A 14,961-nucleotide genomic window follows, 5' to 3' on the forward strand; every position below is an offset into this window, starting at 1 on the left:
AGGATAAGCCAACTAAATGGAACATGGAAAACCACTGGATATAGCAAGAGAATTCACAGAATCATAGAATAGTTAGGGTTGGAAAGGACCTTAAGATCATCTTGTTCCAACCCCCCTGCCATGGGCAGGGACACCTCCCATGAAAACATGCTACCCAAGGTTTCGTCCAACCTGGCCTTGAATGGCTGAACTTGACCGATAACATGACAGAATTATGCAAGAAAAGGCTGAACTTCATCATCAGAGGCAAGTAGTGGGGATACAGTCTCAAAATGCCAACAATGCCAAGGTAATGGCAACCCAACTGCCACATGAAGCTGAGATTATCTAGATAATGTATGAGAAACTATGTATGGAACTAGATGATCTTAAGATACTTTCCAACCCTAACTATTCTATAATTCTATACTTGAAATACAACATTTTGGGTAGTATCCTTGACAGCTGGAACAGAACAACAAATTGCATCTGTCAGTTTGGACCACACCACACCAGCCAAACCTGTTTCTGCTGGGAGGAGGACCCACTGTTATCCTTGGCTAAGAGGAGAGCACCCAGGGGAACAGACAAAGCATCCCCCGTAGCAGGATACATGCTCCAGGCCTGACAAAATTAGCAAGTAACCATTGCTTCCTAGCAGTCTTTAGAAGTGTCTTGCAAATGGGCAGTATATTTAGAAGGTCTGCTTATGTTCAGATTAGCTATTTAGAGGACTGCTGTTCCTATAAACACTTGTTAAGCATTGTATTCACAGAGGACCTTGAACTATCTTGACAAGCTAGCATACACAGTACAGATGACAGTTATTGATAGGGAAAGTATCGAAGTAGTAGGAGAGCAAGTTAAATTTATCCACACCTGCATATTGCTTCAGAGAATCACAACCTACATGTCAAAATGATCAGTCAGACATTATTTAAAAGAACAAAAATACATAATCTTAAACTTCTATAGAGCAAAATTCCCTATTGCCTATATTCCAACGCCAGCTCTTCAGCTCACCACGTGTCTGTTTCAGAGGTTGTGAACCTCTGAAAACTTGAAGGTCTCCATTGACCACTCACACCTCAAGGTACTCAAATAGCTCTTCTCACTTCAGCCTGGAATACAGCCTTTTAGCTAAGGATGGCTCAAGCAGGAATAAGAATTGGTAGATATCCTTTCAAAAGAAAATCATACCAAAGAGGTTCCAAAATTATACAGTAAATAAATTTTATTCCATCTCGGCTCTTGTCAGATTAGTGCTGTCAACAGTCACAGATCAGCATATGATACAGTCATGTATTAACTATTTACAATTTACAGGAACATACTTTTTTTTTCTCCAGAAAATATAAGTACAAAAGCTAGGAGTAAACAAATGAGGTACTGCAAGTTGGATTTATTGTAGGCAAAAGCATATAGAAGTGATCCTTGGCTAACAATCATAAGATCGAACTGGGAGAGAGTAGTCATCAAGTGTGCCTAGCTCATCAGGAAAATCACCTCAGCCACTACCTATCCAAAAATGTATTGCACAGTTCATTCAAAAATTAAAAAAATAAATAGAAGAAACAAACCATTTATTTTAACTCTTAAAAAACACCCAGTAAAGCCTGTATAGAGATACAGTAGTGGGCAGCTCCTTCCTAGGATAAAGTCTTTTCTCTCCTTTAAAAAAATAGCCTTTAACACAAAATAGAAGACAGTGTTCAGTAGAAGAGAAAAAAGTCATCACCAGATAACCCCTGATTAGCCTTTCTCTTCCAGGCAGTTTTAACCATATTCATGGTCCAAAGGTGGTGCTGAGTTTTGGTTCTTGCTATTCCATTTGTGACCTTGAATAATAGCTTTTCTTCTTGTCCATTCTCAAGGGATGATAACGGAGATATGAACATATTTCTAAGCAGCAGTGTCATGAGAGAGTCTCATCACAATTTCTTCAATATGGTCGTCGCCATGACTAGAAGAACGGAAAGTTAAAACAAGTGTTACATTACTGAGAGCAACTTAGAAGCACTTCATACCAAAATAATAATGACATTGTTTAATAATAGGAATAGGAGATGGAAGTACTTCAGGTAAGTCAAACTGCCAGATTAACTGATTTCAAGTAATTCCATTTCAGTAGCTGCAAAACAGTTGACAAACTGTGATGAAACTGTAGCAAAACACTCAGGAATCTCACTGGAAACAGTCTACCACATTGCTGCAAATTACTCTAATCCAATAATCTAACTACAATACAATGATGAGGTTGGCAGTTTCAATACATATCAGTATTAACATTGAGGTCAAAACCAAACCCTTCTGTGATATACTTCAAATATGGCTGAGAATGCCTCAACTTTTTATATACCAGTATTATGAACAGCACAATGAGAACTTAAGTTTCAAACATGCTTTCTGCAACAGTGCTGTAAACAGCTTTGTCCTATCATTACCAACAATTCAATTACATTCAATAGAGTGCTACAAAAAACACTTGATTTTGTCAAGTGATCAAGGCCAGGAGGAGGCAGACAGTCAGAATTCTATAGCAATTAAAGTGCAATGAAGTGCATTCGCTGACAAATTGAAAGGTTTAAAAGAATGCAAACTGAAGTGGAAACCATGACTGTCTGCTAAGATTAATAGATTTTTCCATTTGAAAAAGATATTATTTTGTACTGAAGGCTCTGTTTGCATGACTGCAATGGAGGGATATAGCCTGTCAACTGCATTGTGGTAATTGGCATGGAAACAGGCAGAGTTAATCCATTTTGCTCCGCTGCTGTCCAAGCTCTGTGTTTCAGCTGACAGACAGTGATAGCTTCACATGCACTGAACCAATTCCTGGCAACTGTACAAAGCTTTCCTGTTGCAAAGGAGGGAAAAGAAAGCTGGGCTTGACTGTACAGAATCCACCTGAAGAGTTTATTAAATATTGTACACAACTGATGACTCAAATTACAGTCTTGCCAGGCAGTGCAGAAAGTTTTACCTGGGTACTTCCATTTCCTCCCCACTCCTCTCTCAACTGCTAATGCTGTGTGATTTTTTAGCTTGGCTAGTTTGATGCAACCTGCATTTTAGGCCTAAATCAGCTGTTGTTTTCCTGTAACTCTACAATCAGTGTTGTCGATTCATAATGAATGTAGCTTAATAAAACCTGAAGAAATGCACAATAAACTGAGAGCATAAAGCTCCCCAATTTTTTCTCCGTAATCTCTCTGCTCTAGCTTCTCCTGATACGAAGCCAAAGCTTTGATTCAGAAAGGTACTGATGTTTAAAGGAAAGCACATACAAAATCCTCTACAGAGCATATTTCATCACTCTTTAAAATAAGTGATATAGGCATTGTCATGTCTGTAAGACGTAATAATTCATTTCAAGCATTACAGTGTATGTTTCCTATAAATCTGACTTATTTGCCTATCCAAAAAAGGAGTTCAGAAAGTGAACAAAGACAAAACAAAGCCAAGTGCAATAAAATTCAATATTACATATTAATTGATTTAAAATCTGATTTTTCTTCTACAGCTGAGATTTCTGTAGCTCAATCAGCATTTGAAGTTATGCTTATAACTCAGATTAGTTCTGAATCAATATTTACCATTTTCAAACTTGGTTTTGTAAAGCAAAACATGATTAAGAGTGGAATAAAGCTTATCATACGCATACAGAACAGAAAGTTTGACATTTTTAAACAAAACCAGTCATGAAACAAAAGCAGAAGAATGATTCATCTCATGCCACAGGTTTCATCTTTAACTAAAACAAGTATGTATTAATTAGGCTTCACTCACCCACATGCTAACTAAGCACAGACTGATGGGATTTTCAGAAGATACCACTGCGAGGTGAGGCAAACTACAAAGCCAGGAAGAAAACAGCTTATTGACTACTTTGTTAATGATGTAGATAAGAAGTCTGTGGACATCTGCTGCTTAGGATGAGATTGCTGCAGTTAGATCACAATAACTGTGCAGTAAAAGCTAGATTAAGGAAGGAGACACATTGATCTAACATGTTTATTGACCTAGGAGTTTGTTAGTTTTCAGAAACCTGTTAAATATATGCCCACTAAGAGGGAAAATGATTACTCACAGATACTTAGTACCACACACACTTACTCTTTTCCAGTAATACATTTAACTAGTAATTAAACATTAAAATTGCTTATAGATGTTTTGTGCATAAGCCAAGATACACAAACAACCAACCTTTATGTTAAATATGCACATGTAAGTTGTAGTTCAGAACACTCTTGCTCATGAGATATAAGTACTGGATATTTACAAATATTAGTATCAAGTGTATTTGTTCGGTTGTACCCACAGCTATCAGAAACATGGCTTAACCAATGATGAGAAACACTAGTTAAGAAAATACGCTTTTTCCTCACTTTTACTATAAACTCAAACCTACAGCTGTAATTTGACATCCACTGAGGAAGGGGGAAGGAGAGAGAAAAGGAGTTCTTTTGAATGAGCACACAGGGAAAAGAAGACTTAAAAAATGGTTCTAATTCCTTATTCTTGCCCCCTAATCTCTTGCTTAAACTTGGTTTCCTTCTATAACTTACCAATGGCCGAGCATCTTCTCGTTCTAGGATCTTCTGAGTCTGATCTGCTGGGAACTTCAGCACTGTTGTTATAACCTTGGCCATTGTCTAAAAACAAACAGGTCATCCATAAGCAATTTCACCTGCATTACAATGCTTTGTGATAACTTAAAATGAATTTCATTTAAGAATACTGAATACTGTTTTGAGTAATGTCAGTGGAAAACACGATAAAGTGCGTAAGACATATCTTGCATTGTGTGTGCATGACATGTTAACTACGTGAAAACTGAAGAGTCATTCACTTGTCACAAACTCCAACCACCATAAGAGGTGAACTCTATGGTATCTGCTCAAATAATATTGTGCATTAATAAGACAGTGTACTGGTACAAACACTGCTCCTAACACATTTGCTCTTACTGTGGCCTTTCTGAAAAGCGTGTTTCAGGTGAATGGCACTTGAGAGTCTTTATGGATTCACCTACATTCACATCATCCAAATATTTTGTAAAGAAATCAAATCCTGAGAAGGCAGATTCAAATATCACATGTGGATGGAACTCCAGTTGAGTAAATATTTTTTAGTGGATATACAGTAACGCCATGCTTAAAGAGCAAACCATTCAGACATCCTCAGTCAGAAGATGTAAGAACAACAAAGCTCTGTGCAAAGGAGACAACAATTATTTCCATTTTATAAACAGAGCAGTGGGAAACTCCATAAGGCACAAAACAAAGCCTAGGTGACTTCTTACAATAACGGTCAGTAGGAGCTGGAGTGCAGCTCAAGCAGAATGGGACTGATACAGAAACAGTAACTGCTGCTCCTGAGGAATGTGGATAAGACTTTCAATGTCTACTGTTTATTACCAGTCTCACGTGTGGAATGAAGAGGGAGGCTGAAGCAACAAAGCAGTTGCAGGACAAGAATTACTGCAGCTAGAAGTGAGAGGTAAAGCTCTAATCTGCAACAACTGTTTTAGTATATAACTTAACTACTGATAGAAATCAAAAGAAAGCAAAACAAACAAGGCCCAGCTGAGCACTTTCAGCTAAAAAGGCTCAATATTAACACATTAATAGGTCCTGTAATTAAGAAGTAAGTGCCTCTACTGCAGTTCCCACATACACAAAGGAATGTGCTCAACACCACAAACTAACATCACACTTTTCTGTTTTCTTTTGCCAACATCATCAGTTATTTAGGACTAAAAGATTGGCAAGAACTGAGCTTGCAATCTATCAAACTCATTGTAACAGTGCTATCAAGAAAGCCCTCTCAACAATATTCTACAGGACACAATGGCATGCAAATTTTAAAGAAAAATCTACAAACACTTCAAATACTCCATGAAAGCAAAGATATTTATGTGCCAAGTGAAATAGGGGCTAAAACCTTCTTTTCTGAAAACATCCATTTTGTAATTTATCACTAGGAATTACTTGAAATTCTCCAGATTTCTGATGTCACAAGGGACATTTCGAAGCAGAATTATTCAACATTACTCACAACTGCATAGTTAAAAAACAAAGTTAGAAGGATTGCAGAACTTAGGATAGTATGTTTAATATATGCTCACCTTATTGCTCTAACAGCCTACCATACTGTTAAACCCCCTAATAACTCTTTTAGCATATGAGCACACACACACGTTCCTGAGTGTTTGTAATGACCTATAGAAAGCCCCTCAGCGTTCCCAACCATAATAGCTAGTTCTGCTGTAAGAGATGAGTTTGCATTCCCATTTCTTTCAATGAGGTTGATAAATGTCATCTCTGATAGCGAAGGTTCTGCCTTTGACCAGAGTTCGTGAATCACTGAAGGGACTGATAGGTATCACTGTAAAATACTATTTTCAAAGTTTTACCCTTTGTTTTATACCCCTTGTTCTTCTGCAATGTGCAAGAGCATGTCGCGGTAGCAGAAAAAGATCTGCATAAAGATGCATTCCATCACATTCTTCCACGCATGTAGTTGATATGAACATACACATCTGTTACACACATACAAAACTCAGTTTGATTTTCTGGCTTCAGAACAGACTCCAAACAAGTAGAATCTAGGACTTCTGCAAGACTAAAGGTATAGTGTGCACTACAACTGGACTGGACAACTGTATACGTCTGTAGGCATTCAATTTTAAGAACTCTCATCATTCCCCTTTACCTTTCTACATCTGAATTCCCAAAGCAAAAAAAATGTAGTGCTTTGAAAACTATTTCTGTGGTTGTTTCTTTAAATACGCTTCCCTTTTCAATATCAACACTCAAACAATGCCTTCTCAAGTTACTGTAGGAACCAGATGTCTATCTTTTCTGATTTATTTTTCTCCTCCCAATATTCATCTTTTGTTTGGGAGCCAGCATGCAGGCAATATTGTAATGGCATCTCCTGATTTAAATACAACATAATCTCTGGGGCATACATACACATAAATGCACACATACATGCATGAATGTATTATAGATATTTGTTCATATAGCTTTTAATCAAAACAATTGAAAGAAAGGCAAGAGAGAGACATAGTCAGTTTACTTTAGCACCAAATGTTGCTGTTATTGAAGAAATCAACTGCAAATTTTAGAACATCACTGTTAAAAAGAAGGAAAACCCTCATGATTTGTCATCCAAAGTTTTGAGACATGTATAATGATGTTTTGAAGATCAGCAAGGAAGAGCCTTAATGAGTGCAAAAGAGGTTTCAAATCAGGTTTTCTGGAATGCAAATTTGCTACATGCACCAGCTATCTGCAACAGTCATCTGCAGCTGTCTCAAGGTTTGTCTGAAGCTGAAACATTGCTGCCATTTTTAGTATTTCTGCTTGTCTAAGTCCCTCACAATTCAAAATCATAAAATCCAGTAATGTACGGTTTTTCTTTCATGATTTCAGTTGTTTGTTATTAGAAAGCCATCCAATGAGCCAGAGGCTTGTGAGCAGAAGGCAATGTGATTCTGGGGGGGTTTGGATCAGGGATTTTTAATAAAAAAGGAATTCATATCAAAGTGAAAAATCGGATAAAAAGAGAGAGAGAGAAAGGAATCCGTAAGGACAAGATATCCTGCACAGACCAAGTTTTATTCTGTGCAGAGCACAAGGAGAACAAAGTTAGTTAACACAGAAAACCTACATAAAACCTTTCTGCTTAATAGCAGTCTCAGCTGAAAGCAGGGCAACAAAGAATGGAAGAACTCTAGGGAGCAGAGAAAAGAAAACAAACAACTCAACAACAAACCCCAACAAAACAAACAGAAAACCACTCATCCATATAGCATTTATCATCCAAGAAAAATGTTTGTGTTACGACATACCTCTTTTGAACCTGGTCAATCTCTAAGCATCAGCATCGCTACAAGCTAGTAAAATTCCCACACTTTCACAAGATTGCAGCATATCACAAGAAGCCTACTGTGCAGTTCTTTTAAGAGTAAAATTAACACTATCCAGAGAAGGTATAGAGATTTGGAAAGCCTATAAGACATCTTTACGCAACAATTAAAGAGGTATTTCACCATCTTCAGAGCATCAAAAGAGCACTTTTGCTAATACTGTGCATACCAGCTTTCACAATACATTAAAATTGACTTGACAACAGCCCTTTTGCTAATTAAACCATACATAAAGGGTTTTGTCTTCATAAGTACACTGGTGAGAGATGTGACAATCCTCCTATCAAATCCCGTATCGCTAATAAATAGCATGTAATGAATCACAAACACATGGTGCTTCAGATCTATACAACAAGGATGTGAAACTGTATTCTAACTAACCTAAATCACATGTCACCATATACAACTTCACATACCTTTGTCTCTCGACCCATCATATATTCGAAGAGCACTTTCCTTAAGTATTCAAACTCAGTAGGCTCCCCAAAGAGGGAAACGTCAGTATGGTGAAGGCTTCCATCTGTATAAACAAAAATAAGAGAATATTTATAATGAGTCATTTATATGAATCTAAGTTTCACCAGTGGCATGAAATTGAACAAGAACAAATGCCAAATTCTGCAGCTGGGATGGAGTAACACTGGTTGCAATTCTGAACTTCAAGGAGTGGCTGGAAAACAGCCCTGAAGAAAGGGGTCTGGGATTGCTGGTTGGCAGGAGGCTCAGGAGGAGTCAGCAGTGTGTGCTTTGGCAGCCAGAGCGCAAACCACATCCTGGGGTGCATCACAGACAGCATGATCAGCTGGTCAAAAGAGGCCATCATCCCACTGTATTTAGCACTAGTGCAGCCTCACCTCCAGTACTGCATGGAGTTCTAGTCCCCACAACTTAAAAGGATGTGAAAGTCCTTGAACGCATCCCAAGGCACCACCAAAACTGGTGACGGGGCTGTCCTATGAGGAGTGGCTGAGTACACTGGATTTGTTTGGGGAGGAGGAGGCTGAGGGACAACCTCATTGCTCCCTACAGCTTCCTGAGGAGCAGAAGTGGAGAAGCTGGTGCTGAGCTCTTTGCCCTGGTGCCAAAATGTGTGGGAATGGGTCAAAGCTAAATTTGTCAGGGGAGGTTTGCACCTGACATGAGGAAACATTTCTTTTATCAGAAAGAAGGTCTGACCCTAGAAGAGGATTCCTGGAGAGGTGGCTGATCAACCAACTAAAGGGTTGCAAATCTTTTGAAGGTGATCCACTACCCATGAATACTTGTTCTGCTCCTTGTATTAATTTTTAGAAACACCTGAGCTGTTTCCCATGGAAAAACATGCTAAATCAGAAGAGTCTAAGAACAACAATACTCCATCAGACAGAAAGTCAATCTGCCCAATACTCTTGTCCCATAGTAGCCAACCATCAATGTCTAAAGGAGAACATATGAGCAGGGCAAGTATACTTCTGCCAGGGTCCTGGGGGTGTTTATAGGCCTTAATGGTTGGGACTGGCCTCCTCTGGGACCTCCAACCCCATCAAGTCCTGCCAAGGGACATGTATATTTAATTAGCCAAGGCAAATGGGCAATTCCTCCCCAGACACTGTTGAGCACCACAGCCTATACCACTTACCCTGAGGATATAGAAAGCTTAAGAACTCTGACACAGAGCTCTTTTAACTGTATGTCGTAAAACCAAATACCAAACAAAATGATGCACGATTTGCTAATCTGAAATCACACACCAGCTCTATGATAATAGACAAGACAAGGATGTCATAAAAACGTCATAGGAGTATTTTAAGGAGACTGGCATTTTCACAAATTGTCCAAACCAAAGCATATCTTTCAAACAAACAACTTACTTGTGATGAGAACTGTGTACTTACCTCTGTATGGTGTTCCAACTGATGTGACATACATATTCTTCTCATAATTTCTCAACCTGTCTTCTAGTACATTAATCTAAACAGAGAATGGTTAAAATGATAAAAGCTGTTCACAAGGAGCTAGAATAAGCATAACTGAAATAGTTTTCAGCTAAACATCATCTCTTTTATGAAAGCAAAATACACTTGCTTTTTAAGGAAGGAAAACATTAAAAACTGTTATTAAAAACTAAACTAAGGAAATGTGTGTACATGCATATATATACGCATAAGAATACAGCAAATGTTATGCATATATATGTATATACATAACACATAAAACTTATATACATATATCCACACATATAAACATACACAAAGAAAACATGACAAAAATTGTACTTATTAAAAAGATTTAGTTCAGAAAAAGAGAAGATCCATAATTCCTTAGAATCATAGAACCCACTAGGTTGGAAAAGACCTTTAAAATCATCAAGTCCAACTGTTCCCCAGCACTGTCAAATCCAACACTAAACTGTGTCACTAATCTCATGAAGTGCAGTGCTCCATTCTTCACTGTGCCTATGTTCTGCAAACCTGTATTATCACAAGCATGTAATGTTTTCATTCTCCGGGGACAAAGTGCTTTGAAAAGGGCACAGATCTCCTGAGAGCAAGTACAAGTCAAAACCATTTTACATGCATATTGCTTCCATAGTACCTGCGTGGAGATGTGCTACATTATCATTTGAACAAACCTTTTATTGCTGCAAAGTATCAAAGAAGAGTATTTTTCACTTGTTCAAACAGCACTCTTACCTGCTCTTTGAACTCCTGCTCTTTCAGTTTTGAATCATTGACTAGTGTGGTCTTCTGTGCAAGCTGGGTCTGAAAGAACAACCACATATGGAAATCACCAAGAAACTGCTGAAGATACATCTTGGGTACCTTTTCAATAAAACTTTTTCTCCTTTACACACACACACACACACACACAAAATTCATAAGCTGTATTTCTGCTTTCAAACTGCTGTGACACAGAATTATCTAGGGAGCAATGTCAATAAAGTTTAAGACTTACCTGAAGCTCTGTTATTGTGAGCTGCAAAACAACAAAAAAAATTTAGATTAAAATGTAAGAAAAATACTGAGTACATCAAGCACTGGACATGAGTGAAATAAAAAGAAAGAGATATCAATCACCAAGTTCAGATATGTCACTTGAGAATGATAAAAATTGAAGTGACCAAATCACACATATAAAGATAACTACTCCCATAAATCAAGTTTAACCTATTGATATTGGCAGTATATAAAGCTCATATTTAAATTCTCTCATTTGATTGTGTAAGACAACTATCATAAATATAACTTCAAGAACTTAGTATTTCCAAATCTTTACAAAAACCATACTGGAGACAAATGATAACTGAATGAGCGTGAAGCACACGCCACAAACTCCTAACTACTATCAACACTATTCACAATATTGTATCTTTTCCCTTAGCTCTCCATGCTGCATTTGGAAATGTGAATATTAACCTAAAAACAGCTTCAGCTTAAGAGCTTCATGAACTCCATATCTTGCAAAGACAGCAATGTTTATGAAGTACAGAAACAATTCTAAGCTGAAACTTTTATCTTTCACTGTTGCAACACTAAGGAAAATAATGCTTCAGTAGTCATGGGTATAACTCAAAGTTGTAATTTTGTACTGTAAGTCTGTAGTGCCCAATAAACATACTAATATTCGCATTGCTGCATGTTGTCAAAATGAAAAATTGTAAAGTAAGATTAATATGAATTCTTATCAATGACTCAACACCTCAGATGCGTTCCCTCCTCTCAGTATAACAATAACTAGTATCATTACCATCAAAGAATTCTTCAAACATGTGGTCTCAGAAAGACAAAGGCATGCACTCAGCCTTCTTTCAATGAAGGCCCCTCTGTCCATAATTGATATATTAAAGGCACTATTTCAGAGTCTCGTGGAATCTGAATTTAAAAAAAGTACTCTAAAAATGACCCAATGTGGTTTCCTTTCCTTCTAAAGAGCTTCCAGTAAAATCATCATAAAACACACATGCAGAGGGCAACAAAACCCCAACTTAATAATCTCAACATAACTGGGCTTTTTAACATGCTATTATAAAAAGTAGTAAACACACTGCAGGTTCCTTAGAGATTCACTTTTGAAGTAAACATCTAAACCAATAGAAATATATGGAAAAGTAAAAGCTAGATAGATAAATTAAATCCAAATAAGGGCAAATTACAGAATTTTATGAACTAAACATTTCGCATCTAAAGATATAAAAATGAACAGTGCCAGCTTACTTTTTCATTGTTCCAACGTTCCTCTTCTGCCATCCTCTCTTTGTGTTCCTTTTGCAAGTCTTCTAGCTGTGCCTGCAACTCATGAACTTTTGCTGTCATCTCTTCTTCACGAGCCTTCAAAATACAGGAAAAGAAAATTGTTTACACAATGAATCATCTAACCACTCCAAACATTAACTGCAGGGGACAGAAAGCACTCAAAAAAAGGGGCCATACTATACACAGAAAGAATATGCTTGAAATTCTGGATATAGTTTAATTACACTACAGGACTACAGGAAAGATAAAGAAACAAACTTAAGATCTTAACAGGATTTTATCTTTGACAATAGATTACACAGTTAAGATTACACTTAGGTTTTCTGAATATTACAAAACAACAGAGCCATTTCTACCTGGCACAAAACCAGTATTTGAGTATAAGCCAGCAAGTGTATTACTGGAGAGACTGTGCTTGCTTGTCTGACCTTCATGAAAGGCATACATGATGATGCAGAGTTACTTTCTATACTCTGAACGTGACAAGGACTTAAATCTGTTCCTCAATCACCCTCACAAAGATGTTGCTAAAGCAGTTTCAAGCACAGTTTCAGAAACAACAACTTCCTGTTCACAAGTGTAGAGGAGGAAAGAAGCAGTGGCAAGAACAGTAGGGAAGAAATTAACTTTTCCTATATGTTTTATGACAGTGTAAAGAGTACATTTATAGGAGACAAATATGATGACCTAAATCCTAGCAAATTAATCCACCTATGTGACACTTGGCAAAGCCAAGTATATTTTAAGATAGTCTCCCCTCTAGCCTTTTTGTGAGAAAACATGTTAGGGAGCTTATAAAACAGCATTCTAATTCAAAGTGCATGTCTCCACTATTGAACTAAACTCAGACTCTAGTTCCCTGCTCAAGGACATAAGGACCTAACCACGTAATTTTTATTGAATTATCAGAACTGGGCCTTAAATTTTCGTTGTTCTTTCATGTTCATAAAACACAGAACCAAACACCTGAATTGCAAGCTAGGTCACCACATGTATCACGTGTAATTCAAGCTGTAAGATCCTTACTAGAAAGAATTACAGTTTTTCTGTGTAGCTGTGCAATGAAACAAAGGGAACAGTTATTCTGAAGCAGATGCAGTCATATCATTTTTCAGATAGATACCTCAAGGATTTCTTCATATTTTTTCACAGTCCTTTTTAGATCATCATCTTTTTCAGCAATTTTTTTATGCAACTGTGTTGTCTCTATGTGATGATTTTCTATCAATTCGTTTTCTACATCCTGGGCTTTGCCTATAGAATACAAAAGTCAGGCAATATGAAAAAAAGTATATTACTTTGTTAAATCACGTCACAACAGTATTATATAAAGAAAATTTACAAGACAACCTATAAGGAAAACCTGTCAAGCAAACTTATTTTTCCACACTCAGCCATAATTATGTCACTTGATCCTAGTATGATATTAGTTATCTGTAGTCTGGTACCCGCAGCAGTTTTCTCTCTGATGCTGGAACTTTTCTCTAAAAGTTAACAGGACAACCAATATTTATCAACTAATTCTATTTCTTGCTCTGTCTAGAGAAGTGATTGAAACATCCGCAAATCTTCAGAAATTCCTCACTTGGAGGTGTACTTCCAGTAACTGTGGTGTCAAAAGATACTTCCTGCTCACTGCAACCTCTCAGTGTGATGCCAAAAGCTGGCCAGAGGACCTGAAATATGCTGCACTCTGGTTCTAGCCACTTGGTAGAGCAATTAGACCTCATATATGACATTAGTGGTTACAGTGAAGGAAGTCTGCAAGACACAGCTAAGAAAATGCAACTCTGATTCTCAGGTGGATCCAAGCTCCTCTAAAAGGCACCCTTCGATGTCATACATTCAACAACGGAGTGTTGAAGGTTTGTACTTCTGAAGCCAAAGTAATATTACAATGAAAATTTACCAACGTGCTTTCAACTCTTAAAACCTTACTCTCCTTCTTTTCCCTTGTACATATGATAAAAAGATAGGTACCTATGGCTATCACAGGTAACTCTTGCCATGACAGATGCAAACAGAGGTAGTGTTAGATCAAGGATCCATCCTGCAGGGTAAGGAAGAACAGCTACATACTCATTTTCCTCACTGTGCTACAATTAACATTTATATGTTATTTCCTAAGCAAGAGAAGTTCCTTCTCCGAGTTCTTTAAGCAACCATAAACCACATGTTGTCTTTATCAGAGTCCCAGATAAAGCCCTTTCCCCAAAGCACCTGAAGATTTCGTTTTCTGGCTATGTTACTGATTACAGTTATATTAGTATTACACTTACTGATAGTCTCTTTTACTGCTGTTTCCAATTCTCTCTCTTTCTGAGCCAGCTGAGTGTTGAACTCTCTCATTAACTGCTTTATGGTGGAGTTGTGCTTTAACTCTATGTCTTCTTGTTCACATCTGTAAAAAACGTCAACAAAATACAGTGAGGAAATAAAATGTTCAAAGAGAGTGTGAGACTCGTACATAAACTACAGTTTAAGCAAGGTAGGCGATCTGGGAATTTCTCCAAAGCAATTTTAGAAAGGGATGATTTTTAATGATCCCTCTGTGGGATTCACAGAAGCTTTCTGTTCCCCTCCAATTGAATCCACCCAGAGACACAGGTGTTTCACCTAAAAAACAACCCAGAACTGACCCCTTTCAAAAAATATGGAGTTTTTGCTGAGGAAGATGAAGAACTGAAAGTAAAGATTGTGCCATGTAAAAGCAGCATTTTTAGGGAATTCCTTCCTTGAGAAACCATTAGTGCTGAGCAGTTTAGCAAATTTTTGTGTAGTATGTATGAACAATTCTTGACATCATTTAAA

The 14,961-nt window shown here is 37.4% G+C and overlaps 1 protein-coding gene across 4 annotated transcripts in view; it reads right to left on the minus strand.

The window, feature by feature from the left end:
* Window positions 1–1,186: 1,186 nt before the first annotated feature.
* Window positions 1,187–14,961, minus strand: part of GOLGA4 (golgin A4) — a 54,982-nt gene continuing 41,207 nt past the window's right edge. For 3 of the 4 annotated variants that reach the window (XM_034060988.1, XM_034060983.1, XM_034060993.1), the window contains 10 exons: window positions 14,430–14,551; window positions 13,274–13,404; window positions 12,112–12,225; window positions 10,853–10,873; window positions 10,591–10,659; window positions 9,793–9,868; window positions 8,335–8,438; window positions 4,548–4,634; window positions 3,769–3,832; window positions 1,187–1,942 (listed from right to left, as the gene is read on the minus strand). In XM_034060988.1, coding sequence (XP_033916879.1) covers window positions 3,803–3,832; window positions 4,548–4,634; window positions 8,335–8,438; window positions 9,793–9,868; window positions 10,591–10,659; window positions 10,853–10,873; window positions 12,112–12,225; window positions 13,274–13,404; window positions 14,430–14,551 — 754 coding nt within the window. In that variant the 3' untranslated portion in view covers window positions 1,187–1,942; window positions 3,769–3,802. The remainder of the gene's footprint in view (window positions 1,943–3,768; window positions 3,833–4,547; window positions 4,635–8,334; window positions 8,439–9,792; window positions 9,869–10,590; window positions 10,660–10,852; window positions 10,874–12,111; window positions 12,226–13,273; window positions 13,405–14,429; window positions 14,552–14,961) is intronic. The other variant, XM_031047149.2, reaches the window with a different exon arrangement.

This window comes from Melopsittacus undulatus, chromosome 1, assembly GCF_012275295.1.
Source record: "Melopsittacus undulatus isolate bMelUnd1 chromosome 1, bMelUnd1.mat.Z, whole genome shotgun sequence".
NCBI lineage: Eukaryota > Metazoa > Chordata > Aves > Psittaciformes > Psittaculidae > Melopsittacus > Melopsittacus undulatus.